Here is a 26,356-nt window from a genome sequence, read left to right on the forward strand (position 1 = left end):
ATACTTGAGCTATAAAATGATAAAAGCGACAACAATAACAACAGGGAACATCCTGCCAGATTAAGTTTAATTTAATGGGATTAGAAAAGCAAATAGAGCCTAGGAATTTCCGGCTTCTGACAGATGGATCACAGTCTGAGTACCTCATGTTGTCAAGGTAACTGGCTAATTTGACAAGATGGGTCCTTTCTTTTGCACTACAAAGCTTTGCACTGGTGCATAGTGTTAAACAGAGGGGGAAGGATTGCGACCCCAAATTTATTTAAATACTCTGGTTGATTGGATATACTGGACTTCAGATGCAAGTGAAATTTCCTCGGAATATTTAGGTGCTGTTACTGTATTGATATCACTAGCACAAAGCATCTTGTTTTAAGTTTTATGGTTGTTGTTGTTGTTTTAAATAATAATAATCCATAAATTATTAGGAAGATATACAGATATGAGAAGAGCAATTCATAATGTCCTAAATTATTTGACCAGTAACATGCAGTCAAGGAACCACAATCAAGCTTTGGGAGTCAGAGAGAGAGAGAGAGAGAGAGAGAGAGAGAGAGAGAGAGAGAGAGAGAGAGAGAGAGAGAGAGAGAGAGAAGCCTGAAATCACTTTTCAGGATTAATTATGGCTAGGGATGGGGGATAAATTAAATTCAGTGCGCATTCTAAAGTGAATCTGTCCAATTCAAAATTCTCGGAAAAAATATGCAAACTGAAAACAACTATCCTTCAAAAATTCTCACTTCTCTGAATTATGTTATGCAGCTCTCAAACAATAAAAAGTATACAAAATGCATATATTATTTTCGTACATTTATTTATTTAACAAAATGTATATACTGCTCACGTGAAGAAAGGCCTCTAAGCAGTTCGCAAGGAGAAAGCATACATTAAAAAATGCATCTATTGATGTATACAAAAATGCTTTATATTAGGAAAACTGCTTGCCAAAATGTGTATGTCAGGAGAATTGCACTCAAAGGCTTACATCTTTTTTTATTAAAAAAACAACAACCCGAAATAAAGTTTGGGGAAAAAAGGAGAAATTCAGGGGAAATGACACTGGCAATTCAATCGTCCCTGTTGATGGCGAGGGTCGGGCAGTGTCAGTTGCATATATGAGGCAGTCTTTCAAACATGGTCAGCTGGCTACACCTTAGTTTAATGTTTATACCTGCCCTTCACCTTTGCCAGAGCACCTTACAAATGTCAATATATGGCAATAGGGCAGGCATTCTGAAATGAAAATGTAAGGAAGTCCCCTGCTTGGGACTAGGATTGAAATTCTCACCATCTTGGGCGGGGGGGTAGTCCTGGCAAGAAGCACTGAAGAGTAATAGAGCAACAATCCAGGAAGAGAGGCTGAGATTTAAAAATAAAAATAAAAATGTGTGTGCAAAAATCCCCAATTCCCTAAAATCATTATTTCAGTTCATTCTTCTCTCCGCTTTCTTCAGAGAGCTGAGAGGAAAGTGAGCTATGTAGCCCATCTTGTTATTTCTGGAAGGTCAAAGAAACCTTGTTTCACACTGACATACCCAGATAAAATGGATCATATGAAAAGCATTGGCTGGAGAAGGAACAAAAAGCTGTCATAGCACTGCTGAAGATGTGGATCAGGGGCAAAGTAGTGTTGTGAATTTTGGGGGGAGTGGGGGCCCTTATTCACAGTCCCTGGATCCAGAAAGGATTCAAGTTCAAGTTTCATTTGGAATAACCAGACAAGTTTCTTAGTAATGGCTCTCCAAGTATGGGATGTCAAAGTAACAAAGGAAGTGGCTCTGGGCCAAACAGCCAAACAGCAAGTGGGTACCCCCTCCCCTTTGTTAGAAAGACAGAGGTGGAGTTGGTGTGAGAGAGGTAGGAGATGGATTCAAGCTGAAGCCTGCGAGGCAGAGCCATGCCTGGTTTTTGCTGGAATTCAAGGCAGTGGCTATGGGAGAAGCAAGACCTTCGTGGGGTGTGGATGGTGTGAGCTCCTCCATCATAGGCTCAGGTTGCACATACGTGTAAATAAACCATATGTCGACACCAGTGTCTCTGCTGTCCTTCTTTACAAAGGAAACCTGGGTAAGTGACTGGAACCTGCTCAGAGACTGGGGTAGCGTGTAATAATACAACAAGGCTCCAGGGATCCAGAGCACTCTGAAATAAGTGGAATCCAGTATGGTCCAAGGACTTGTTATATTTGAATGAAGAGTAATTCCCTTAAACTAAGCTATACCTGGCAGCCCTAGGAAGAGGAAGGGATCCGTTGGCCTCACAGTGTGGTTGGACTCCAACTCCCATCGTATGCAGCCAACATGGGCAATAGTCAGGGATGATGGGATCTGGAGTCCAGCAACACCTGGAGAGCTGCAGGTTCTCCTCTCCTATTCTACATCATCTTTCATACTTGTGCAAGCATGTACACAGAGACAAGCATATGCTGTTTCTAGTAGTCTACCCTCTCTTTCCCATCTCACCTGCTTGATGCCTCCAAACTCATGTTTAAATTTTCCTATAAAGTGATTCACATTAGACCCTTTTCCAGAAGCACTGTTCAGCAAGGGAAACAAAGCAGCAAGTCCTTGCCAGTCTGTTTGATTAATTATTCACTCTTTTTTTTTTTGAGGCGATGGCTGAGATGGATGGACTATTCATTAAAAAGAGCACATTGGTATTAGGCTCTACATAAGGGGAGTCACAATAGCAGTCAGCGTGGTCAAGAGATGTAGGCGAGCGCGTTAAATGGGATTTTGGAAAAGATGTAAAATGTCCCACTTATTTCCAGATTGTCAGAAATAATGAGCTAGTATCAAGGGGGAGAGAAAAAAATGGGGAGAGAAGAGATTTTACTTACTAGGAACTCTGTTAATGGCTCTCAATGGCCGGAGTACCCTGACGGTCCGAACAGCTGAGAAACTGACATTCTGCAAGTCCAGAGAGTATTCCAGCATGCTGCAAAAAAGCAAGAAATAAAGGGAACACATCAGAGTTCTGCAGGAAAAAAGTTAGATGCATCCCAAATCAAACAATCGACACATGGTACCAGGAAAAAACTCCCTAGCAGGACTTCTGTCCATGATTGAAGGGTCCTGGAGGAATTAATTATGGGTTTAATTTGCATATCAGAATAAAGTTCACGAGCAAAAACTGTTCTATAAAAGTCTTCCGTCCCTCCTATCGTCTGCATTTTTAATGCTCTTTTACAAAAAAAGTTTCTGAGGGCCGAAAGTTTCCCAAAGATTCTTTTACCATTGAGGAATGAGAGCATCCAGGGAGGAAATTTCCAAGTTAGCATAAATTATAGACTTTTGATTTGTTTTGTGGTTTCAAGACATGTGACCCGGTCAAAGGCGATTTGAGCAGGAGGAACATCTCCGTTTATGGGGTCATCTTGGAGCAAGCTATATGTACCTATATGAATTGTCTCACAGAATCATTTTCACACAATAAAATACTCGCGGGAATCGCTCCAAGCGAGGCCTCGTGTTGATGTCAGTATGTGGAAGCATTTTTCCACCAGTCAATTTGCACCTCAGTTCTCTCACCTCTGAAACTCCTCTGCCAAAAACGTCTCATGGCTCAGATCATACGTCATCTCTCCTCGGGTCTTTTCACTGGTTTCCCATCCCCTTCTGTATCTTGCACAAACTTCTCTATAAAGCTATCCTCCGCCTTCCCCCCCACCCCCCTGAAAACCGCCGGCCTCTCTTTTAGCTCTTGATTCTCATATGCCTCTATCTGTGATTTTGTCTCCTCCAACATTAACAGGCTTGGCCAACTGAAAATCTCAGTCGAAATACCTAAATCTGAAAATCTCAGGCAAATTCTCTCTTCAAACCTCTTCGTAAAACCCATCCATTCCATGTGGCCATGGCACACCCCTTCCGTATTAATTCCCAAATGTAACAAAGCTTTAAAAGCTGGTGTAATTGGCTTCTCTCATATCCTTGTCTCTCCCTCTCTCTGTGTCTCAGATTGCAACTTCCTTGGGCACGAGGACCTCTTAATTTTGGCTATAAAACTCTGTACACTACACTGATGTCACAGATTAAACAAATGAATCAATTACAGGGGTGCATACCAGCTCTCTATGGGGGCCAAACCAGCATGGCAAGAATTATTTCTTTCCCCCCTTTATTCTTGCATATAATGTATATGCCACTTTTGTAAAACAAAAACAAAAACAAAAAACACCTCCAAGTGGTTTACAGAGGGATTAAGCAATAAAATCAGAAAAAAGTTACAACAGTACTTTAAAATATACAAAAAATAAAAACAGAGTGGCTCAAGAGCTGAAGTACAGATCAAAGCAGAGGGCGCACCGAGCAACACAGAAAGAGACTGGATTTTTTAAAAGTGCAGATATTAATTATTATTATTATTTTAAAACACCAAAAGGCAAATCTTGGGGCCAGTGAGAGAAGTCTGAGCCTTCTTGCGGCCTTATAATCATCAACATGCTTCTCCAGGCATCCTCTTCCCAACCATGGAAAGGCAGGAGAACTGTGAAGAAAGAATGCATAAAACCCCCAGAATGCTAAGAATGGCTCGCAGTCCTTTCCGGCAGAGAGAAGTGGCACACTGGCTTGGAAACAGAAATATGTGCTTTCCTCTAGTATCTTATCCATTCAGCTCAGCATCTTTCTGTTTAGTTTAGTTTTTCTTATCTTCCCATAGCAACAAGCATTCCAAGGCTGTAATGTGAAGTAGAATTCAGCTGAGGAAACTAATTTTGTTGGTTTGTTTTTCTTCTGGATGGCAGTTTTGCTAGAGATTCCGATAAAGAAAGCCGTTTTGAGAAACAAGTTCATTTCTCAGGTGAGCCTGTCTGGGAACTTGTAACAAAATAAGGAAACACTTGCTGCAAATTCTGGATTCATTTTTCTTACATAGAGGTACAGAGAATGTCATTTATGAGCCAACTCTGAACCATTCACCTATGCAGAACTGCTTCGAAGAGAGACTACTCCGAACATGCAGAATTTAGGAATATAGGGCAGAATTCAGTGTAGCAGGGCAAGCATGTGGGAAATAGGGTCTGCTTTGTTGAGATCCGGAATCTGGAGACACGGGGAGTTCGCTTCATCCTCCCCAGGGTGTATTTCCAACATGCTTACACGATAGATGCACAGCATAACCTTCATTTTACCTCATGGAATGTACCCAAGTAACTATATGGGCTTACTATATTCATTCTACTTAAAGCTAGCTGCTTGTATAAGAGCAATTTTGCAAGCATCTCCTAAAAGTTTCTTTGCAGCCAGAACCATATTTACTAGATTGAGAGGTGCCTGCTTTATTATAATGAGAAATAGATGCTGTCTCTGCATGGCAGAGAGAAACTCCAGTGCAAACAGACATCAAATCAGCACACAAAGGGTTGTATCCAATAGTGTCAGAGCGCAGATCTGTTCTCACAATGGGACTTCCCCTTCCTCTCGTCTTCCTGCCCCTCAATCTGCTCCAAGGGAGCTGCAGGGAACAGAAGGGGGGTGGGATGGGATTCCATCGCAACACAGTCAGGCTGGATAGCTCAGTTGGTTAGAGCATGGTGCTAATAACGCCAAGGTTGCAGGCTTGATCCCTGTATGGGATGACTGCATATTCCTGCACTGCAGGGGCTTGAACCAGATGATCCTCAGGATCCCTTGCAACTCTACAATTCTACATGTTGTTGTTTAGTCATTTAGTCATGTCCGACTCTTCGTGACCCCATGGACCAGAGCACGCCAGACACTCCTGTCTTTCACTGCCTCCCGCAGTTTGGTCAAACTCATGTTGGTGGCTTTGAGAACACTGTCCAACCATCTAGTCCTCTGTCGTCTCCTCCTTGTGCCCTCAATCTTTCCCAACATCAGGGTGTTTTCCAGGGAGTCGTCTCTTCTCATGAGGTGGCCAAAGTATTGCAGCCTCAGCTTCAGGATCTGTCCTTCCAGTGAGCACTCAGGGCTGATTTCCTTAAGGATGGATAGGTTCGATCTTCTTGCAGTCCATGGGACTCTCAAGAGTCTCCTCCAGCACCATAATGCAAAAGCATCAATTCTTCGGTGATCAGCCTTCTTTATGGTCCAGCTCTCACTTCCATACATCACTACTGGGAAAACCATAGCTTTAACTATACGGACCTTTGTTGGCAAGGTGATGGCAAGGTGATGTCTCTGCTTTTTAAGATGCTGTCTAGGATTGCCATTGCTTTTCTCCCAAGAAGCAGGCGTCTTTTAATTTCGTGACTGCTGTCACCATATGCAGTGATCAAGGAGCCCAAGAAAGTAAAATCTCTCACTGCCTCCATTTCTTCCCCTTCTATTTGCCAGGAGGTGATGGAACCAGTGGCCATGATCTTGGTTTTTTTGATGTTGAGCTTCAGACCATATTTTGCGCTCTCCTCTTTCACCCTCATTAAAAGGTTCTTTAATTCCTCCTCACTTTCTGCCATCAAGGTTGTGTCATCTGCATATCTGAGGTTGTTGATATTTTTTCCAACAATCTTAATTCTGGCTTGGGATTCATCTAGTCCAGCCTTTCTCATGATGAATTCTGCATATAAGTTAAATAAGCAGGGAGACAATATACAACCTTGTCATACTTCTTTCCCAATTTTGAACCAATCAGTTGTTCCATATCCAGTTCTAACTGTAGCTTCTTGTCACACATAGATTTCTCAGGAGACAGATGAGGTGATCAGGCACTCCCATTTCTTTAAGAACTTGCCATACTTTGCTGTGGTTGACACAGTCAAAGACTTTTGCATAGTCAATGAAGCAGAAGTTGATGTTTTTCTGGAACTCTCTAGCTTTCTCCATAATTCAGCGCATGTTTGCTATTTGGTCTCTGGTTCCTCTGCCCCTTCGTAATCCAGCTTGCACTTCTGGTAGTTCCGGTCCACATACTGCCTAAGCCTGCCTTGTATAGTTTTAAGCATAACCTTGTTAGCGTGTGAAATGAGCGCAATTGTGCGGTAGTTGGAGCATTCTTTGGCACTGCTGAGATAAAGAAAAATATCTGAAATGTTCTCATTAAAAACATGTATTATGGGGAATTTTGGGCCAACTCTAAGGGGGCTTCTAAGAGAAAATTAGTACCTTTACCAAACTACAATTCCCAGGATTGTGCTTGGGAAAGTTATGAGAGTTCAACTGCCTCAATCCTATACTAATTTTTAGGAACCACACAAACACTACATTGACTGATTTGGAAGTGGCAGAGGATGCATGAAATATTATGTTTACTTGCTCCATGTGTATCAGCCACAAGATGGCTCCCTGAGCTGAAGACAATTCCAGGCTGGTTACAGATGATAATTTTTTTTTGGGGGGGGGGACTGAGCTAGAATCTGAACTTGGTAGAGACTAGTTTGTTTCTTTGTAGGACATTTCAACGAACCTACAATAGGCCCTCCATTATTCTACAGAGAAGACAAGTGGTTGCTGGTTAGTTGCCTCTAGATCTAGTTCGATTCTGATTGGGAGAGAAGCAACAGTCTTCATAGCCAATCGGGCATGGTTCTCCATGGGGATTTCCAACATGCAAATTAGAAATATCGCACAAGGAACCTCAGGGACCTTCTCTAGAGCAATGCATACCCAATGTCAGCACATCCAACCCACTTCCTTTCCTGAGGATGTGAAATTATATACAAGAAATGACTGGGCTGCATTTTAGTCTTCTTAAGAGAAAGCTCTGCCATATATTCTTTAAAGTACACCTTAAGATCTTCCAGGTTGGACGTCATGGATCCTTATTATCTACAAAGTGGAGCAATCAGAATTGAGAGAGAGCATTAAGCAATCAGGGGACCGAAAGAAAATGACGTCTAGGTACTAGGTAGCTTACATTGTACCTCTGGAAAAGCAGAGAGAAATTTGAAGGCTTTGTCATCTGCAACTATCACTCAGCCAATGTCCATTATATGCTGCTCACTATCTTAATCAGGAGGGCAATGAATCTGACACTCCCAGCTCAAATCAGGGAACAGAAGTATGTGCAAAGCCAGGGATCTTGGGAAATGTGGCTTTGAAAAGAGTGACATCCATTGCTGCTCTAGACTTGAGTTGGGGTATATGCTCTAACACAGAAGGACTGCCATGCTAACTACTAAGATTAGCTATCAGCACTAATCTTCTAACTCCAACTCCTAACATGGCAACATTATGGTACAAACTAAATATAGGTAACCTGATGGGGCTTTATAGATTTTATAGATTTTGTTTATAGATTTTGCAGATTTCTTCTCCTGCCCAAATACTTTGTGATTTCAGAAGTCTAATGATAACAAAGGGTGTTTCAAGGTCCGACTCCCAATCTAAGTATCCAGCTTCTCCTGGTTGCATTAGCCTCACTGACTTCGGTCATGTAACACAGTCCAAAAACACTTGAATAACGCTCAGGAATAATTAAAACCTAGAAACTGAGGCATGCTGCCAATTTGTATCATTATCACAAGTAGTTAATGGTAACAGTTCATATATCTTGCAAAGCACTCGGCTATCAGAATTTGATGGATTGGACATAAGCATTGACAGGCCTGCAGCCAACAAATGGGGTTGGGGACCAGTGCCTCCGAGGATGCAATCTTATGTGCATTTACCCAAGAGTAAGCACCATTGAACATAATGGGCTTTGCTTCCAAGTAAACACAGACTGAACTTTAAATTGGTATGGCGCCCTTCCTAGAAATAACATGCATTCCAGATTCCCATGTTTATTTTTTGCAGCTGTGGACCTCTAGTTTTGTTTGACTCCAAGTCCCATCAGTCCCAGCCAGCATGGCCAATGGCTATAGCCGATGGAAGCTGTACGGCAACATTTGGTGGGTCAAAGGTTCCACACCCCTGTTCTAGTGCAAGCTGTCTTGAGATGCATGCAAATATGTGCATCTGAGAGTCTGTATTTTTGGAATGATTTGCTATATTGAGAAAATGTTCCACAAATATTTACTTTACATTTTTTTAAAAAGCTTTGGATACTGCATTTTAAACCTAATTCTGAAGGCAAGGACAATTCCGTCATCATCATCTCCTGCGGCATGTCCCAGATCTTCGACTGGCTATTAGCCAAAATGGATCTGGAAATGTGCTGCTATTCTGCAGCAAAACCTCCAGTGCTAAAAACAAGGTGGGGGTGCACGGTGGAAATCCAAGGAAACCAGTCTCTGTCCTATTGCTCTGATCCTTTCATTTGCTGAAACAGCCAGAATTGACCCATATTAGAAAGGGAACTCCGATGAACAACTAATCTAACTCAGTATTGATACATTCACTCATATATTGTACATTATATACACAGAAAAACTAATGAATGGACTGAACAGCAGCAATTCATCTGTCACAATTAGCTGCTTCATACTAGTAATGAGAAAAGGCAAAGGGAACATATAGGTGATCAAATTACATTTGGGCTCATGGTAACATGGGAAAGTGGGTTACAATGGGTTTTTGTCACCTCACTGTTTCAGGTGGCTGGTTTATGTCTAACATTGCTTTGGTTTGATGGCTGTTTTAAGAAACATTATTATTATGGGAGGTTTATTATGTTGACATTTTGGTTTCTATATTCTAACGAGGATTGAGGTCTGTGATATATGTTTTCAATAATGTCTGGTGTTCTTATTTGTTAGCTGCCTTGAGCATCATCTGAGAATTAGGTGGGGTATACCTTTTTCTCCCCGCCCCCAATCTAGGAGGACAAGGGGCGGGTCCCCAAGGTGGCTAAGCCTCAACAAGATGGCTGCATCATGTGCCCTGTCCTCAGACCATGCTCTAGAACAGGCATCCCCAAACTTCGGCCCTCCAGATGTTTTGGACTACAATTCCCATCTTCCCCGACCACTGGTCCTGTTAGCTAGGGATCATGGGAGTTGTAGGCCAAAACATCTGGAGGGCCACAATTTGCCTGCTCTAGAAAATAGTTTGCATCCCATAGATTTGGAAACTAAGACTGAATACAATTCTGTTTACTCTACATCCAGTGTGTTCCCACTGCTGGCTGGGGGAAGGGGTGCACATATGATGTTAGCCACAATACATATCTATCCTGTTGTTTCTTACAAAATATCGTGTTTTTCTGCACTTTTGTCTGAACCAGTTTTGATCCAAATTGAGAAAAAGAACATCCTAGCTACCTTTTAAGCTAGTAATAGGTACACAGCCTAAGTACCATATTGAGAAATCTAGCTGCTAATTATACAATTTCAAGATAATTTGCTTCATTTTGGTAATGCAGCTTCATTTAGGTATTAGGAAGGCACTGGCCCAGCGCCCAGACACCTAACCATTATATGAATTGAGAACCTGCTCTAGCACACACCTGACATTGCTCTGCATTGGCCTAATTTCAGGTGAAGCTTGGCAGTGGTAGTGAGCAAGCCGTTGAGTCTGCCCAACTGTATTGATATTTCCATAGTTGAACTTCTGATAAGGGACCCCAAATTCCATGGAATCCAGTTTTGGGGGTGGGGGAAAACCACACTGCTCTATGATATCAATTCAGTACATCATCTGAAACCTCTTACATGGTCAGGTTGTGTAGCGTCACTAATTCTCCTGCCCTTTGGGGTTCGTCTTTAAAGGAAAGCATAAGGGTGCTTTAAGAAGTCACAACTCAAACTGCAAAGAGGCAGAAAATAAGAATACATCATATATTCACCAACTCCAAGAAGCACTTTAGTTTCTGCATATTTTGGGGGTGTAAGAATTCACCCTCGGTGCTTGAAGAATTCACACTTTTAGATGCTGCACTTATATTATTCTTTGGGCGGCAAAGGTCTGCCTCCCAGCTTCTGTCAACCTTTAACTACTCTTTCAATATCCAGTTCCCAGAATTCCCTTTGAAATAATGGCCCATGATTATGTGATTCATCAAAACTTCTCATTTCTATGAGGAGCTCTGTTCTAGCCAAAGCTGTATTTTAAAAAGAATGAGATCTGATAATATGGCAGCATTCTCTCTCTAATCTCCAATGAGCTTAGCTATAATTAGAGGGGAGTGTGGCAAATACTATATCCTCTATGAGTAGTGCTAATAGTTGTATATTGTCACAAACAATTTCTTCTCCTGGAGTTCAGTCTGGACAACCTAATACAGCAAGGCATAATTTTCAGAGGGACCCAGCTGCATGTAGAACCCACTAAATCAGGCATCCCCAAACTTGGCCCTCCAGCCGTTTTGGGACTACAACTCCCATCATCCCCAGCTAACAGGACCAGTGGTCAGGGATGATGGGAATTGTAGTCCAAAAACATCTGGAGGGCCAAGTTTGGGGATGCCTGCCCTAGATAATGAATGCCACAAACTCAGTTTGATTCTTTGGACACTACCAGAGTGAGTATGGCACCTCACGCCTTGTACACAGACTCTGCTAAGCAGTAGGACTTAAAACAAAAAAACCTATTTAAAACATACAGTAGTTCTTCAACATGCCCCATGTAGAATACAGCCCCTAATTGCACTAATAATAATAATAATAATAATAATAATAATAATAATAATAATAATATTTATACCCCGCCCATCTGGCTGGGTTTCCCCATATTCCCCATATTCAGCTCAGGGATTCTGGACCTACATCAATGCCTGAGAGAGGTGGTTCTGAACTGAAGATTAAGATATCTTTTGGAACAGAACTGAGGATGGTGTCCAACTAAACTGTTCTGTAAGTGCAACTTCCTCTCCCTTCTCCCCTTAAATCTGTTCTAGGGTTTCCCCTCAACCCTGCAGAGCAGATTTGGCAAGGCTGGGGGCACGCATGGGGAGAGCAGGGGAGGAACTTCCATTGCACAAGTGTAAATCCTTGTGCTGACCAAATGAACTAGTTGGATGCTGCCTTTAATTATGGACTTGAAAGGCTTATGAGAAATAGAGGGGAGATGGCCCCAATCTCAAACTGGGATTACACATGCCAAAGGCAGTTGCTATAAAAATGCATTAGGGTAGGTAGGTGGGAACAACATAATGTGCTGCACTGCACACACACACACACTCTTACACACTTTTTGTTTGAAACCTTTCCCACTTTTGCAGTAATAAACAAAATCCTTTCCATGGGTGATACCCAATGCTAGTCATTGGGTATCACTCTATCTTATTCCACTTCCAACAGCTGTGCGCTCTTAGTAACCTCACTTCCGTACTGGAATAATAGCGTCCAACAGTAGCAGGAAGGGCAGTCATTACCCAAACCACAAACTGGATGTGGAAAAAGGTAAAGGGGGGGGGGCACATTGTGAAACTTTTTGCCCCTCTTCCACATCAGTGTGCTTTTCTTTCAAGCACAAAGCTTTACAGTGGGACCTTGGGTTGTGAACGTGATCCGTGCGGGAGGGAGGTTCGCAACCCGCAGCGCTGCGTCTGCGCACAAACGTAACGAGATTCAGTGCTTCTGCGCATGCGCAAAGTGCAATTTAGTGTGTCTGCACATGCGCGAGCACCGAAACCCAGAAGTAACCCATTCCAGTACTTCCGGGTTCGGCACATCCGTAACCCGAAAACGCATAACCCGCAGTTATCGCAACCCGAGGTATGACTGTACTGTGTAAGCAGGGGAAGGGAACCTGTGGTCTCCAGATGCTGTTGGACTCTAATGCCCATCAGTCAATGAGCAAGGGATGCTGGAAGCTGTAGTTCAACAACATTGGGACGGTCACAGGTTCTACAATACTGCTGTCTAGGTTGAAGTGAAAAGTTATCAGGCAGAATTTTGGAAGAAAGCAGGATTGTCATGCCGTGAATGGACTTTTCCATCAGGAAGCTGCCCTGGCCGGAACATTTCCTCAAATGTGAGGATCAAGTCTCTTACACTTGTATTCATGTGAACATATGATAATTCTTATTATGAAAGAGAAAGAAAGGAGAGAGAAGCATTTGTATTGCAAATGGACATTCTGGCCCAAGCTGGTTTCTTATTCATCTTTCAAGCTGAAATGAGGCAAGAACTGCTTAAAGCCTCATGTGTGAAATGTTCTTAGATTCAAATCCTGCTGCATACAGACAGAAACTCTGCCAGGCCTGGATCAGCTACTACAGCTTGGAATTTCTTTTAGCTTGCACAAACATTTTCTCCTCATAAGCTTTGGCCTGACAGTCATTAAGGGCAGTGCTCTCCTGATGTTACATCCTTGGTTACTTCTGGCAACATGTCAAATGTAGCTGCCTTATCTGCAGATGGAAGTGGGAGATATCCTTTGTGGAGATGTTGCATGGGTAGGAATAGTAAAACCTATCAGGAGAAACCCCACTCACAACTGATCTGCAAGAGATGTTATTTTAAAGCAGTCTAGTACTGGTGATCTAAACCACTGAGCCTACGGCTTGCCGATCAGAAGGTCAGCAGTTCAAATCCCTGCGACGGGGTGAGCTCCTGTTGCTTGATCCCAGCTCCTGCCCACCTAGCAGTTCAAAAGCACGTCAAAGTGCAAGTATGGTAGATAAATAGGTACCGCTCTGGCGGGAAGGTAAACGGCGTTTCCGTGCGCTTCTCTGGTTTCGCCAGAAGCGGCTTAGTCATGCTGGCCACATGACCCAGAAGCTGTCTGCACTGCGGACAAACGCCGGCTCCCTCGGCCTGTCGAGCGAGATGAGCGCCGCAACCCCAGAGTCGTCCGCGACTGGACCTAACGGTCAGGGGTACCTTTACCTTTACCTAGTACTGGGTCACCCCATTAGATTTCCCTGCCTGCTGGATCAGAGGTGGAGGAATCTGAAGCAGAAAAATATGCAGCATTCCGAACACCTTACAAGTACCTTACTAGAATGGAGAAAGGTGTGCTCTTTTAGTTAACAAAGTAAAAAGGAAGAGGCCTGTGTCCTCCTCAGCAGTGAAACAAAGGAGAAAGTCAATGAGCTTGGGGAGTGGGAGAGGGGGAAATGATATTTCATTTCACATTTAAACTATGGATCTTTTGTCAGCTAGATTGCTCTTGACAGGGGCCAGATGGGAACAGTTCAGACACTCAAAGAGAAGGAAAATCTTAAAGCAAGAGACAAAGCTGATCAAGCAGGAGTCAATGGCAAAGCTGTAATATGTCTGGACCAAAAATCTTATGCCCATATGCTTGCAGAGCTGTGAAGAGCTGGCCCAGAAATGGCACTGGGGTTGTGTCACTGTCTGAATAAAGGAAATTATATATATAATGAACCCCAAAGACCCTTCAAGCTGGGACTCACTACAAGGGCTTTCATGTCTTTTTTGTGCAGACAACACATGACAAATGTCTGTGGGAGTAGGCCGCCATTGATGCATCTTCAAAACACTGAGTTAGAAAGTGCTGCTGCTGGACTCCAAATCCCATCAGCCCCAACCAATGGTCAGAGATGATGGGAGTAGTAGTCCAGCAGCATCTGGAGGCCCACAGGTCCACCATCCTTGAAACATACCCTAGGCAAATGCCTCCCGTCTTCAAAATAACCCTCTTCCCAGAAGTCTCCCCAAGCTGCAGCTCTGGTCTGAAACCTGAGATGAAACCCTTATGAAACCCTGTCTACAGCCTCCTTTGCAAGCCTGATATGGAACCCTACCCTAAAATTGGATAAGCTAAGGTAGTATAACATGTCATTTCACCTTCAATAAGGATTTCCATATTATATTCTTCTCCAGTTATTAAAATGAATAAAACTAATCAAGAGGCAATGTAATGGAAACAGTTCCCATTCAGGTAGCTTAATTGTTTCGACAAACAATGTCATCATGTTAGCCCCAGAGAAGAGTAATCAGGTAATGGACAGTGGTTAGAGAAACGGAACCAGGATCTTCCCCTTCTGCAAAATGGGAATAATTTTGACCACACAAGATTCTTACAAGAGAGGATTTTTAAATAGTTTTGCAGAGTACTTTTCAAATTAAAACCAGATAAATACTAAGTTGCTGTGATTGACAATTGTGCATAGGCTCTCCTGGTAGTCATCTTCCTGCAGAGCCTGCAAATCACATCTGCAGCTAGAGACCAAGAATAGGGTTGATTTTGAGAAAGGCGTATCTTCCCAGAAACATACATTTCTTTTGTTTAACTGTTGCCTCTGGTCAAATAGATTTTGCAGGTTTTGTAACCACACAAAACCTGTTTACTAGAAACAAGTGGGATAAATGCAAATGAGAATCTTTCTTTCATGCTGCCTTTAACAATGCAGGGGTGGGGGAAACATACCTGTCTGTCTCCAGCCCTTTAAACACCTCACCCACCCACAGAACAGAACAGCTCAGTACATGACAACTTCAAGCAGGAAGACGCTATAAAAATGTCTCAGATTTCTGGGTGAACTACCATCAAAATAAATGGTGCAATTACAACCCTACAAGCTCCGTCCCCTCTTCACTACCCCAAATCACTCCTGTCTGTCATTTCCCAACTTCCAGGCTCTTGGCTGTTCATCTTCGAGTCTCCACTGAGGCAGCCAAACGGCTTCTGCTCATATACTCCAGGCAAGGATCATTACCAAAAGCAAACTGGGGATAACCCCGAGGAAGATTTTGTCCAGACTGGCCTTTGAAAGGTACGTTAGAAGGGCTTTTCTAAGCACATTCTAATCGGCCCCAAAAGCCTGGCAAGAAGAAAAGACTGCAGATGTTATTAGACTGCGTTAAATTGGCCAAGTGAAAGCCTAGGAGGGAAGCCTAGGCTGGGTTTCAACTCAGCCAGCTTAGCACATGTTCAGAATTACATGCTGTCTTCTTTGCACGCGACTCTCAGAACGCATTGGTGAGAAAAAGAGCAATGCAACGTAGATTCTGGATAAGAATACAGGCGCTCACAAATATGCTCTGCATTCTTCAAGATTTCCTCCCAGGGACAACTTTAAGCTTGTGAGCTGCATCCTCATAGCTACAGTGATGCAACTGGGGGCCCCCAGGGTAGCATGTGCCTGAATGGCTTTGCAAGCTCAGCTAGCCATACTTAGTATCCACAGATTTGCTCTGACATATTGGGACATATATGAACACCATTAGCTTCCATTTAATTAAGCTTTTGCCCAGGAGATGCAAGCCTCATCCCAAAATGTGGCTGGATTTGCCTTGTTAAATAAATTATGATGGTGATAAATAATAATAATAATAGTAATAACAACAACAGAGACGTTACAGGTTCCAAGCTATAAAGCTGATCAAAACAGCAGGAAGTCTCGTTCTGCTTTCTGAGCCTCAGAGCTTAGCCAAAGTTAACAAATGCCCAGAAAATCTTGGCAATATCTTTCTAGGAAGCCTGACAAATCTTATTCTGCAGTGAGGGAAGAGTAGCCTTTCAGGAGTTTCACAAAACAAACTTCTTTAAAACAGAAATGAAGAACCTGTGGCCCTCCAGATGTTGTTGGACTACAACTCCCACCATCCCTGACCATTGGTTATGCTGATAGGAGTTGATAGCCCAACATCTGGAGGGGGACAGGTTCTCCATCCCTAAATAGTACAGGATAGGGACAAGAGTTTAGTGGCCTCATTTTAAGACCCAAATAAAAACCCCTCATGTAACAAAGTGGGTGTCCCTATTTATGCTTCTCGTCTCTACTGAAGTCCGCAAAAGATGTCAGATCTTTTTAATTTCCCATCTGCCTGTCTTTTAAAGCAAAGCTTTGATATAGCATCCAGTCTATTTTCTACTTAATATGCAAGTGTCATTTGATGGCAGGCCTTTACTGAAAACAATCTATACATGCAGCGCTACAGAATGTTGTCAATGGGCTAAGCAAAGCTGCAGTTGTACCCTTGTTCAGAAAAAAGCATGCATCTTGAAGGTGGATCCAGTAGAACTGTGATTAGTGCTAGACCTCATGCCACAAGCCAACCTGCAGCAACCTTCTGGTGAAGAGCGAGCAAGAAATCTTAGACGTAAATAACAGCGGAAGAAAGCCCTGGTGTTGCGCAGTCACTATAAGCCCTGCTCACTGGGTAACTGGTGTCCAAGCAGGAGGCATCTGAGGAGAGCTAAACAACAAACCAACAACACCAGAGCTGGCCTGTGAATATAATGGACAACTTTACTAGAATAAGTATATAAACCAAGCATCCCCAAACGCTGGCCCCCCAGATGTTTTGGACTACAATTCTCATCTTCCCTGACCACTGGTCCTGTCAGCTAGGGATCATGGGAGTTGTAGGCCAAAACATCTGGAGGGCCGCAGTTTGGGGGTGCCTGATATAAACTCATAAACCTACTAAACAATGGGCAAACTAAAGCGCAATGTGCATAACCAAGCCTGGAGATACTCATAAAGAAGCTGAACAACTGTGGCTCCCCTAAAAAAAGCTCAACATTTTACCTCCTCCCTGTAAAAACTCAACAACTTTGACCTGAACCCCCAAAAAGGGGGTAGATCACTGCCAGTTTTTAACTGTGAGTAGATCGCAGTCTTTTGGGAGCTGGTCACCCCTGCGGTATAGCAACGAGAGAGACACTACCGGTAGTTCATTCTATGTTTATGAGTATCTCCAGGCTTTGTTCTGCACATTGCACTTTAGTTTGCTCATTGCTTAGTAGGTTTATGACTTTACATACTTATTCTAGTAAAATTGTCCTTTATATTCATAAGCCAGTTCTGGTGTTGTTGGTTTGTTGTTCAATAATTGTTACTACACCTGATACTTTTTGTGTCTACTTTATAATCTGAAGAGAGCTGCCAAAGACTCGCTATTGCTGCTCTTGCCATTGCTGAACCACCACCCCAGACCCAGCACATGGATACTTCCTTCTCTGAGACTCCTCTGATGAATGCTACATGGCTTCCACTATACTTTTAGTTTATTTCAATAGCTTACATACCACTTAATCACAGTCGTCTCTAAGTGGTGTACAGTGGACCCAATACAATAAGACTAAAAAGGAGTTAATACTATATAATCAGAATTCAATTTAAAAGTCTGCTGGGTTGTTGTTGTTGTTTTAAAAAAATATTAATTAGTGCCTGATGATCAACAGGGAAGTCTCACCTCAACTGGAACAGAGTTCTACACAAAATGGGACCCACATCCAAATCTAGAATGTGAAACTTGTTATTCCTAGGTAGGGTGTTTTAGTGCTATGTGAAAAACCATATGTGGTATACCAGGGGTAGAAGGGTAATAATAGAGCTAATGCGCTACGATGGTTAGGAATGTGAGCTGTGACACTTCCCAATTCAAATCTCATTCTGCATCCCATTTCCCATGTGGTCTAGATGGCTTTAATAATAATAATAATTTTTTATTTATACCCCACCCTCCCCAGTCAAAACCAGGCTCAGGGCGGCTAACACCAATAAAATTACAATAAGACATAAAAGAAAAGAAAACAATTAATTAAAATACAGATTAAAATACAATATTAAAATTTAAAATTTAAAATGCAGCCTCATTTTATGCAGTCCATAAATCCAAACCATGAGGGAGGAAAACACAGGGGTCAGACTGAATCCAACCCAAAGGCCAGGCGGAACAGCTCTGTCTTGCAAGCCCTGCAGAAAGATGACAAATCCCGCAGGGCCCTGGTCTCCTGTGAAAGAGCGTTCCACCAAGTTGGGGCCAATACTGAAAAGGCCCTGGCCCTAGTTGAGGCCAATCTAGCCACCTTATGGCTCGGGATCTCCAGAATATAGTTGTTTGTGGGCCTTAAGGTCCTCCGCAGGGCATACCAGGAGAGGCGGTCCTGTAGGTACGAGGCAATGCCAATGGCACTTTTCTTTAGCCCCACCCATTGAGCCATGTGCAACGTAGACAAAACTAGTAACCTCCTTTACAGGTCTGTTATAAAGATTACTGAAATAATGTACAGTATGTGAAATGCTTTGAAGACACTCAAGTGCAGAGCTACACAAACGCTATTTTATTAGTAGCGGCAGTAGTTTTACATGCACCCAACACCCAAGAAGAAACAACAACAGCATGGCACCTTCTAGTAGCCTGGGAGAACTCTTGCTGCTGACTTTCTAACCTGGAAAAACGCTGCAGTTGTGGTTTATTTCTAGAATCCTCCAGTCCATTCCAGGAAATTCCAGTTAATTATATGGGAGGGGTGTGTGGGAGTAGGGGCAGAACCCTAATAGACTCTGGGCACTCTTTATGAATAGGAAGGTGAGGAGAGAGCCTCCAAGCTCTTTATGTGTCAAGGAAACTTAACCCGTTTCCTGGCTGCAGGCCAGGAACGTTTCATGTGGATTTCAAGCCTCAGCCAGGAGATTCTCGGGTGCTAGAAAGAGCCTTTAATTTAAACCAGGTGCCTCTGAAAGAAAAACACTTCATGAAAGGCAAAAACTTGGTTTCGTTCCCTCAAAACAAAAGGGCAATCACGCACATTTTGACTGAAATATTCCCTTTTTGGAACACAGCCTCCATGCTTTAAACAAACTTGCTGAAACCTCATCCATTTGGACAATCTGCATGAAACTGAGACTACCAATATTTCTGGAGCCAGAGAAAATACTTGAGCAGAGTGCCAGCTGAGTCCGCCCAAATCTGTGGAGCAAAAGATCTTACAGTATGGAAAGCAGCACACAGGCTGGCAGGGAACAAAGGAAAGCGGGGTTTTGTGGCATTCCTTTGTTGCTGCCGTCTGCAAAACTTAACACTGTGAGTGCTGCAGAAATCTGGGGACACCACAGTGGGTGGACAGGAGTGTGGTTTGTACTGCTTGTACACCGCGTGTCAAGTAAGGCACATGGGACGAGTGGTGGTGGGGACTCTGCTGATGTCATGCTTTTGTTTACAGTGCTCATTCAGTTGGTCTTCTAATCTGGGAATGATATGACGGTGGACCACTGGCCAAGGATGTTTCCTCCCACACATGAATTCCTGGATGATCTCAGCACACACAAAGAAGCCATCTGAAGTGCCGAAAAAAGCAATGAGGTATCTGCATGGCTTGGCAGTGCTGCCCAAAGACATTTTGCTTTCTTGGGCAGAAAATCCAATGGCGGCACCTTCCCATTGTCATTATGAACATTATACCAATACATACCATTGGTCTAGCTAGGCTAGAATTCTTCAGCCTTGGATGCCCAGATGGTGTTGGACTCCAACTCCCATCACCCCCAGACCATAGGCTAAAGCTGACCGGGGATGATGGGAGTTGGAGTCCAACAACATATGGGGACCCAAGGTTGAAGAGCACTGATCTAGGCCACGGCAATCTACTTTGATTGGCTGAAGCTCTTGAGGAACCCACTTTGGGCAGGTCTAGCCCATTCCTAGCACCCAAGATCATTTTCAAATGGCCAGGGATTGTGCCCCAAACCTTCTGCTTGCAACCCAATGGAAAGTTCTCTTGACCAAGCCCCATTGAAATTGAACAAAGGACCACACAGTGGAACTTGATCAGTGGTGCTGTCAGGGCAGTTGAGTCCCTGCAAATGCAGCATGGCTTGCTCCAGACATTCTGAAACAATTGAATACACATTACTATCTAATGATGGAGGCAGACAGCAGGCCCTAAATCCAGAGTCTTAAACTACCTAACTGCACGACTAGACTTGTGAGGAACTTTTTGATACAACTTTGTATCTGATCCATTATCTGCACTCCTGCGCTTAAAATGGGTGCCCCAAATCTGCCACTCAGCATGTAGATACTTAGACATCCAGAAACGGGAGACATGTTATGAAAAAGAAAAACCTGCATGGATGCACAGTCTTTTGGAAAAATTGCAGTATGACATAGGTAGAGTTTGAACTGGCAACATTTGTTTGGTTCACAACACAGCTTTCTTCTCTTTGCACCTGGATCCTAACAATATCCTCATCCTGCATATTCCACGTCCACAAGTTCTTATAAACAACTCTTGGGCCTTTGGTATCAAAAGGGCAGAGGAATTACTTTCAAGTCAGAAACGCAGAAAATTCTTCAAAGTTTTTAAAAAATAATGCAAACCTTGGCAGGAGCTTATGAAACACTTCATAAATCTCTAGTAAGGCATTTGTAGTGTGTCTAATGTCACAGAGTAACAGAAAATGTAACAGAAAACAGTTCAGAAAATGTTCAGACACATCTGTACCATAATTTTAAATGGGCATAAATCATCAGTTTCCTGGTGTTTTTGCTATCGGCTCTGCATATCTCAAAACATCTAAAAGTAGCATTTCTCAACTGGAAACTTGGAGTTATAGACAGCATTTAGGTACACTGTTAAGTAAAAGCTTTCTACGTACATTCTCAGCTACTTTGTACATTTACTAAAAATGAGAAAACATACACGATAATGAATTTCTCAGCTGGGGGTTAGCCTCAGCTGCGGTTAGCAAGAAAGTTGCCCTTTGTTTGAGAACTAATGTCTGACTTACCCAGCCAGGACAATGAAAAAATCCAGACGGTTCCATGTGTCTCCCAGGTAACATTTCTTCCCGAAAATCCCTAGTGCAACCATCTTGATGATCATTTCCACAGCAAAGAAGGCAAAGATAAAATCGTCAAAGCTCTGGAAGACAAAGAAGCAGGATGAGGAGGTGAACCCTGTGGCAAAGAGCCAAGTGCTTAATTGGAGACAGTTCACTGTCGAAGGGACTTGACCTTCAACCTAACCAAATGAGGACTTCACCCCACATAGTCTTCATTTCTCCAACAGGTAGGATTGGCAGCTATTCAAAACCAGTCTGCAAAAAGCAAGACTGGGGAGAGAGCCATTTTACTCAAAGAATCAGGAGTATGAAAAGGGAACACAGCTATATCATAATGTGGCTGAACACTTCCTGATGTCCAGGTCCAGAAGTGGCTGAAAAATACCATCACCGACCAGCTGTACATCTATTGAGCAGGACGAGATTTCCTTGGCAAGAAGCCACCATCTGAATAAACTTGAATTACCTGCCCTTTCTTATTTCAAACTGCCCCATTTTTGTGGTGATGTAAATAATTCCTCCAGTGGAACCGGTGACCTCTGTTCCCTTTTCAGAATCCTAATAGGGTAAAATTCATTTTTCAGTGTTCCCCCACCCCACCCAACCCCCCACCCCAAAAAGCCATGCTGGGTGCTGAATTCTAGTTCTTGTTTCTCTGCTTATTTCTGAAGCATGTGTTGGGTTTTTCTGGACCCCTTCCACTTAATTTTCACCCGTTTCCTAACAAAGGGTCAATTTCCATGCAACCAAGACACACACCCTTAACCCAAAAACCCATCATGTGAAACAGAAAGCTTTGCACACAGAGAACCCTCAAAGGGTGGTAAGGCATTCTGCTTTATGGCAAAGGGAATGGAGTTGGGTGGATTACCTTGAAGACATTAAATGCACATTTAAAGCACATGGCAACCCCCAAAGAACCCTGGGAACTGTAGTTTCTCCTTCGCAAGGCTACAATTCTGACCAGCTTTAACGTACTACAGTTCCCAGGATTCTTGGGGGGAAGTCATATGTTTTAAATTTATGGTATGGATCTGCCCCAACGAGCACTTTCCTGAAATCATGGAACACAGGAAGCTACATTAAACTAGCTAAGACTGTGGGTCCAACTAGACCAGGATTGCCTTTGCATATTGGTGGCGGCTATCTCAGGCAGATGACTTTCCTATTTCTTTTAACTTAATGTATTATATTGCTTAATTTCTAAAAGGCATCTAATGAGGTTACAAAACAAATACAAAAGATAAAACCGGTTAAAATTAACCATTAAAGAAAATCAGAAAAGCTTACATTTTCACGCTGTCACATTTGAAGCACATTTATACCACTTGAATAGCCATTGCTTCCCCCAAAGAATCATAAGGACTGTAGTCTACCCGTCACACAGCTACAATTGCTAACTACAGCTCCCAGGATTCTCTAGATCAGAGCTTTCCAAACTTCTCATGCTGGTGACACACCATCATTTCGTGACACAGTAATTCAGTTTTGCATCATTTCGTGACACAGTAATTCAGTTTTGCATCATTTCGTGACACAGTAATTCAGTTCTACTAGCAAACCAGAGGTTAAACTAACCCCTTTCCAGCCCCGGGAAGAGCGTGGGGAGCGTTCAAAAGACACACCTACACACTGCAGCCAACACACTAACATGTCCTGACACACAGTTTGGTCAGCGAACTTTTTCAGCAGGGAGCCAGTCCACTGTCCCTCAGACCTTGTAAGGTGCTGGACTGTATTTTTTTTGGGGGGGGAGAAATGAACGAATTCCTATGCCCTACAAATAACCCAGAGATGCATTTTAAATAAAAGGACACATTCTACTCGTGTAAAAACACGCTGAATCCTGGACCATCCGCAGGCCGGATTTAGAAGGTGATTGGGCCGGATCTCGCCCCCAGGCCTTAGTTTGCCTACCCATGCTGTAGATCAGGCATCCCTAAACTGCGGCCCTCCAGATGCTTTGGCCTACAACTCCCATGATCCCTAGCTAACAGGACCAGTGGTTGGGGAAGATGGGAACTGTAGTCCAAAACATCTGGAGGGCCGAAGTTTGGGGATGCCCGCTGTAGATGAAGCCACATGTTTCAAATGGCTGGTGGGGATCTAACCTTAGTCTTTTCATTTCAGCAGGCATTTTAAGTAAGCTTTCCTGATCTTATGGTTAATTTTTACTGATTTTCATCAAGCCCCAAAGGATGCACTTTCTAACGGGATACGTCTAGCTGCAGGTGCCAAGAGCTGGCCCTAGGACCCTCTGTGCATGTGCTCTGTCACTGGAACTATAGTTCCTCCCACGTGCTATTTCAAAGAAGAAATAACCTGGTTTTTTTAATGAAAAATGAAAAGAAGTCTTTACCTGAAGAATCTTGCAGCGTGGGGAGTCACAGCCCATATCTTCACAAGGGTGGAACATGCCCAGAGTGACACAGTTCAGGAGAATTACCAGCATGCTGACTCTTTCAAACCAGGTGCACAGGAAATCAGTCAAGGAAAACAAGCAGTTTCAGAGTGCAAGCTAAGAATCATCCATTAGCACCAGAAACATCACATTATTAGGCATTAGGGAAATGAGTAGAATTCACAGGGATGGGGAGGAGTGGACTTGTTTTCCCAATCTTTCACCTTAGAAGCTGACTATTCATCTACTGGCTATGATTCTGCACACTGTTTGACAGCATCTGCTACTCCCAGAAGTCAAACTGAGTTACAGTAGTGCTATGTTTACTACAATAAAAGGGAAGAGACAATGAAATCATACAATAGTCATCATCTCAGTGGTTTCTGCACAAGTGGCGACATCATTGTTATTATACACAGGTGCTGCAAAGTACAGCTTCCAATGACTTTATCTTAGGATTTTAGACAAAGACATTATAGAATCAAAGTATCTACAAATGGCTACCCAAACAATATTGCCTAGCAACACAAAAGTGCTAACTGTTCCAGAGAGGCCCTGTTTTGTTAGAAAATGGGACCTGGTTATTACTTGCTTAATTATTTTTACTATTATATATTAGATTTCTATACCTCATCATAAGATCTCAGGGCAGTTCACAGAATGAAATACTTGTTTATTTATTAGATTTCTTACCTGCAATTTATTAGAAGGCCCTATGAAAACAAACAAAACCATCAGTGTTATAAAAACGAGCAAAACAGTTCCAAATGGAACAGAACAGTATAAATTTGGCAAAATAGGTGGGTCCTACAGAACAAAATACCTTAGCTGTCAGAGGTGAAGAGGCACATCCTTAGCATGTGGCGAAAGCTCTACAACCTTTTGTGGGGAGGGAGTTTCACAGTTCAGTGACTGCTGCAGAGAGAGAGAGCACCTGTCCTAGGCCGCCATTCCCCACACTTATGTGGTGGTGGAATTGCCAAGGTCAGGTCCACCCCCTAGGTGGGCCCTAAGTGGGGCACTGGCCCATAACCCAGAGGGTCTGAGGAGCCCACTAGCAATCTCCCCCCTCCAGGACCACAATCAAATGCAAACAGCTGCTGCTGTGCCGGCAGAACCAAGAAATTCAAAAGGCAAGGTGTATGCAGTGGGGTAATAATGCAGCTGCCTGACTGGCTGCAGCCAGGATGAGGGCCTCTTCATTCTTCCCCAGGACGGGTGAATGGCAGCTGTCCTTTCTCTGCTCAGGCAATGAAGGGGATGCTTCAGAGTTCAGTTGAGAAAGTCCAGTAGGATCTTCTCTTCTCTCACCCACCCACGCCTGGTAACTTACTTTCCTCCTTTCCTCCCCAAGACCCTGGCTCAGCTGTGTTTCATGCACACACTTGTCTTTCTTTTTGATGCATGAAGGAAACTTATTTTCTCTCCTCTCTTCTTCCATATACTTTTTGTGTGACCCCTCAATTATTATTATTTATTAAATTTGTATATTGCCCATCATCCATAGATCTCATGGATTTATGCTCACAGAATAAAAATGCAAGATAACATAGCCTCCAATATTTCTCCAGTGAAAATAGAGACACCCTATTCTATTATTATTATTATTATTATTTATTACTATTACTATTTTTAATACCCCACCCATCTGGCTGGGTTGCCCCAGCCACTCTGGGCAGTTTCCAACACATAAATAATAGTAATACATTAAACATTTTAAAAAACTTCCCTATACAGGGCTGCCTTCAGAATGTCTTCTAACGTTTGTATAGTTACTTATCTCCTTGGGGGTCGCATAACCATATGCTCCAACATTTATCCAATGAAAATAGGGACATCCTACCATACCCTCAAACATTTCTGTGATGAAAATAAAACAAACCAATAACCCCCTCCCCCTTCTACAAACACATTTAAAAGGATATAGGATGTTAGCTAGCCAAAGGCCTGGTTGAAGAATAATAATTTTGTCTGGTGTCTAAAGGTATATAATGAAAGCACCAGGCAAACTTCCCTAGGGAGAGCATTCCAGAAACTTAAATACTTGTTCTTCCTTTACCCAGCCACTCAGTCACTTGGAGTAGCAGCAAGCCTAATGAAAATGGTTCAATCTCCTTAATGATATTATCCCCGCACCCCAGTTAACAACATGGATAGATCTTCCATTGCTACAGCTGTGCAGCCTGACCAAGTTTACTCAGTATAAAGCTTCTTAGATTCTATTAAGAAGGTGCTTACTCCCAAGTAAATGCAAAAAAAAGGATCATGTTAACTTTGAGCCATGTATTCAAGGGCAGCCCCACATACAATGTATTGCTACAGTCCTGTCTCACGATGTTGGCCTGCTTTTTTTTTTACCAGTTTTCCCTCCCTCTCATCTGTGTTTGGCCAGAAATGAACTCAATGTAAACTCAATGTGCTGTCTTCATTTGTACACAGCACAGCCTTAGCAAATGGCTGTGCTTATCTTTGTGAAACAATATGTTCTCAACCAAAGAGATGACAAATTTTAAAATAGCAAGTCCTCTATTAGGATGAAAGAGAGTTTCAGGACCAGGTTTTGGCTCCTATGATAAACATGAATATGTTTAATAAAATTCATGCATTTTTTGGGGGGACACCCCAAAACAGCTCATTCAAAGGAATTCCTATAATAATTTAGCAACAGACTAAAGCTGCCAGTGG

The 26,356-nt window shown here is 42.9% G+C and overlaps 1 protein-coding gene across 10 annotated transcripts in view; it reads right to left on the reverse strand.

The window, feature by feature from the left end:
- CACNA1G (calcium voltage-gated channel subunit alpha1 G) overlaps nucleotides 1-26,356 on the reverse strand; it is a 323,342-nt gene that overhangs the window by 145,116 nt on the left and 151,870 nt on the right. For all 10 annotated transcript variants that reach the window (XM_035104356.3, XM_035104361.3, XM_035104358.3 and 7 more), the window contains exons 2-4: nucleotides 23,630-23,741; nucleotides 21,217-21,350; nucleotides 2,840-2,937 (exon numbers count right to left, since the gene is read on the reverse strand). In XM_035104356.3, coding sequence (XP_034960247.3) covers nucleotides 2,840-2,937; nucleotides 21,217-21,350; nucleotides 23,630-23,741 — 344 coding nt within the window. The remainder of the gene's footprint in view (nucleotides 1-2,839; nucleotides 2,938-21,216; nucleotides 21,351-23,629; nucleotides 23,742-26,356) is intronic.

This window comes from Zootoca vivipara, chromosome 2 (genome assembly GCF_965207765.1).
Source record: "Zootoca vivipara chromosome 2, rZooViv2.hap1.1, whole genome shotgun sequence".
NCBI lineage: Eukaryota > Metazoa > Chordata > Lepidosauria > Squamata > Lacertidae > Zootoca > Zootoca vivipara.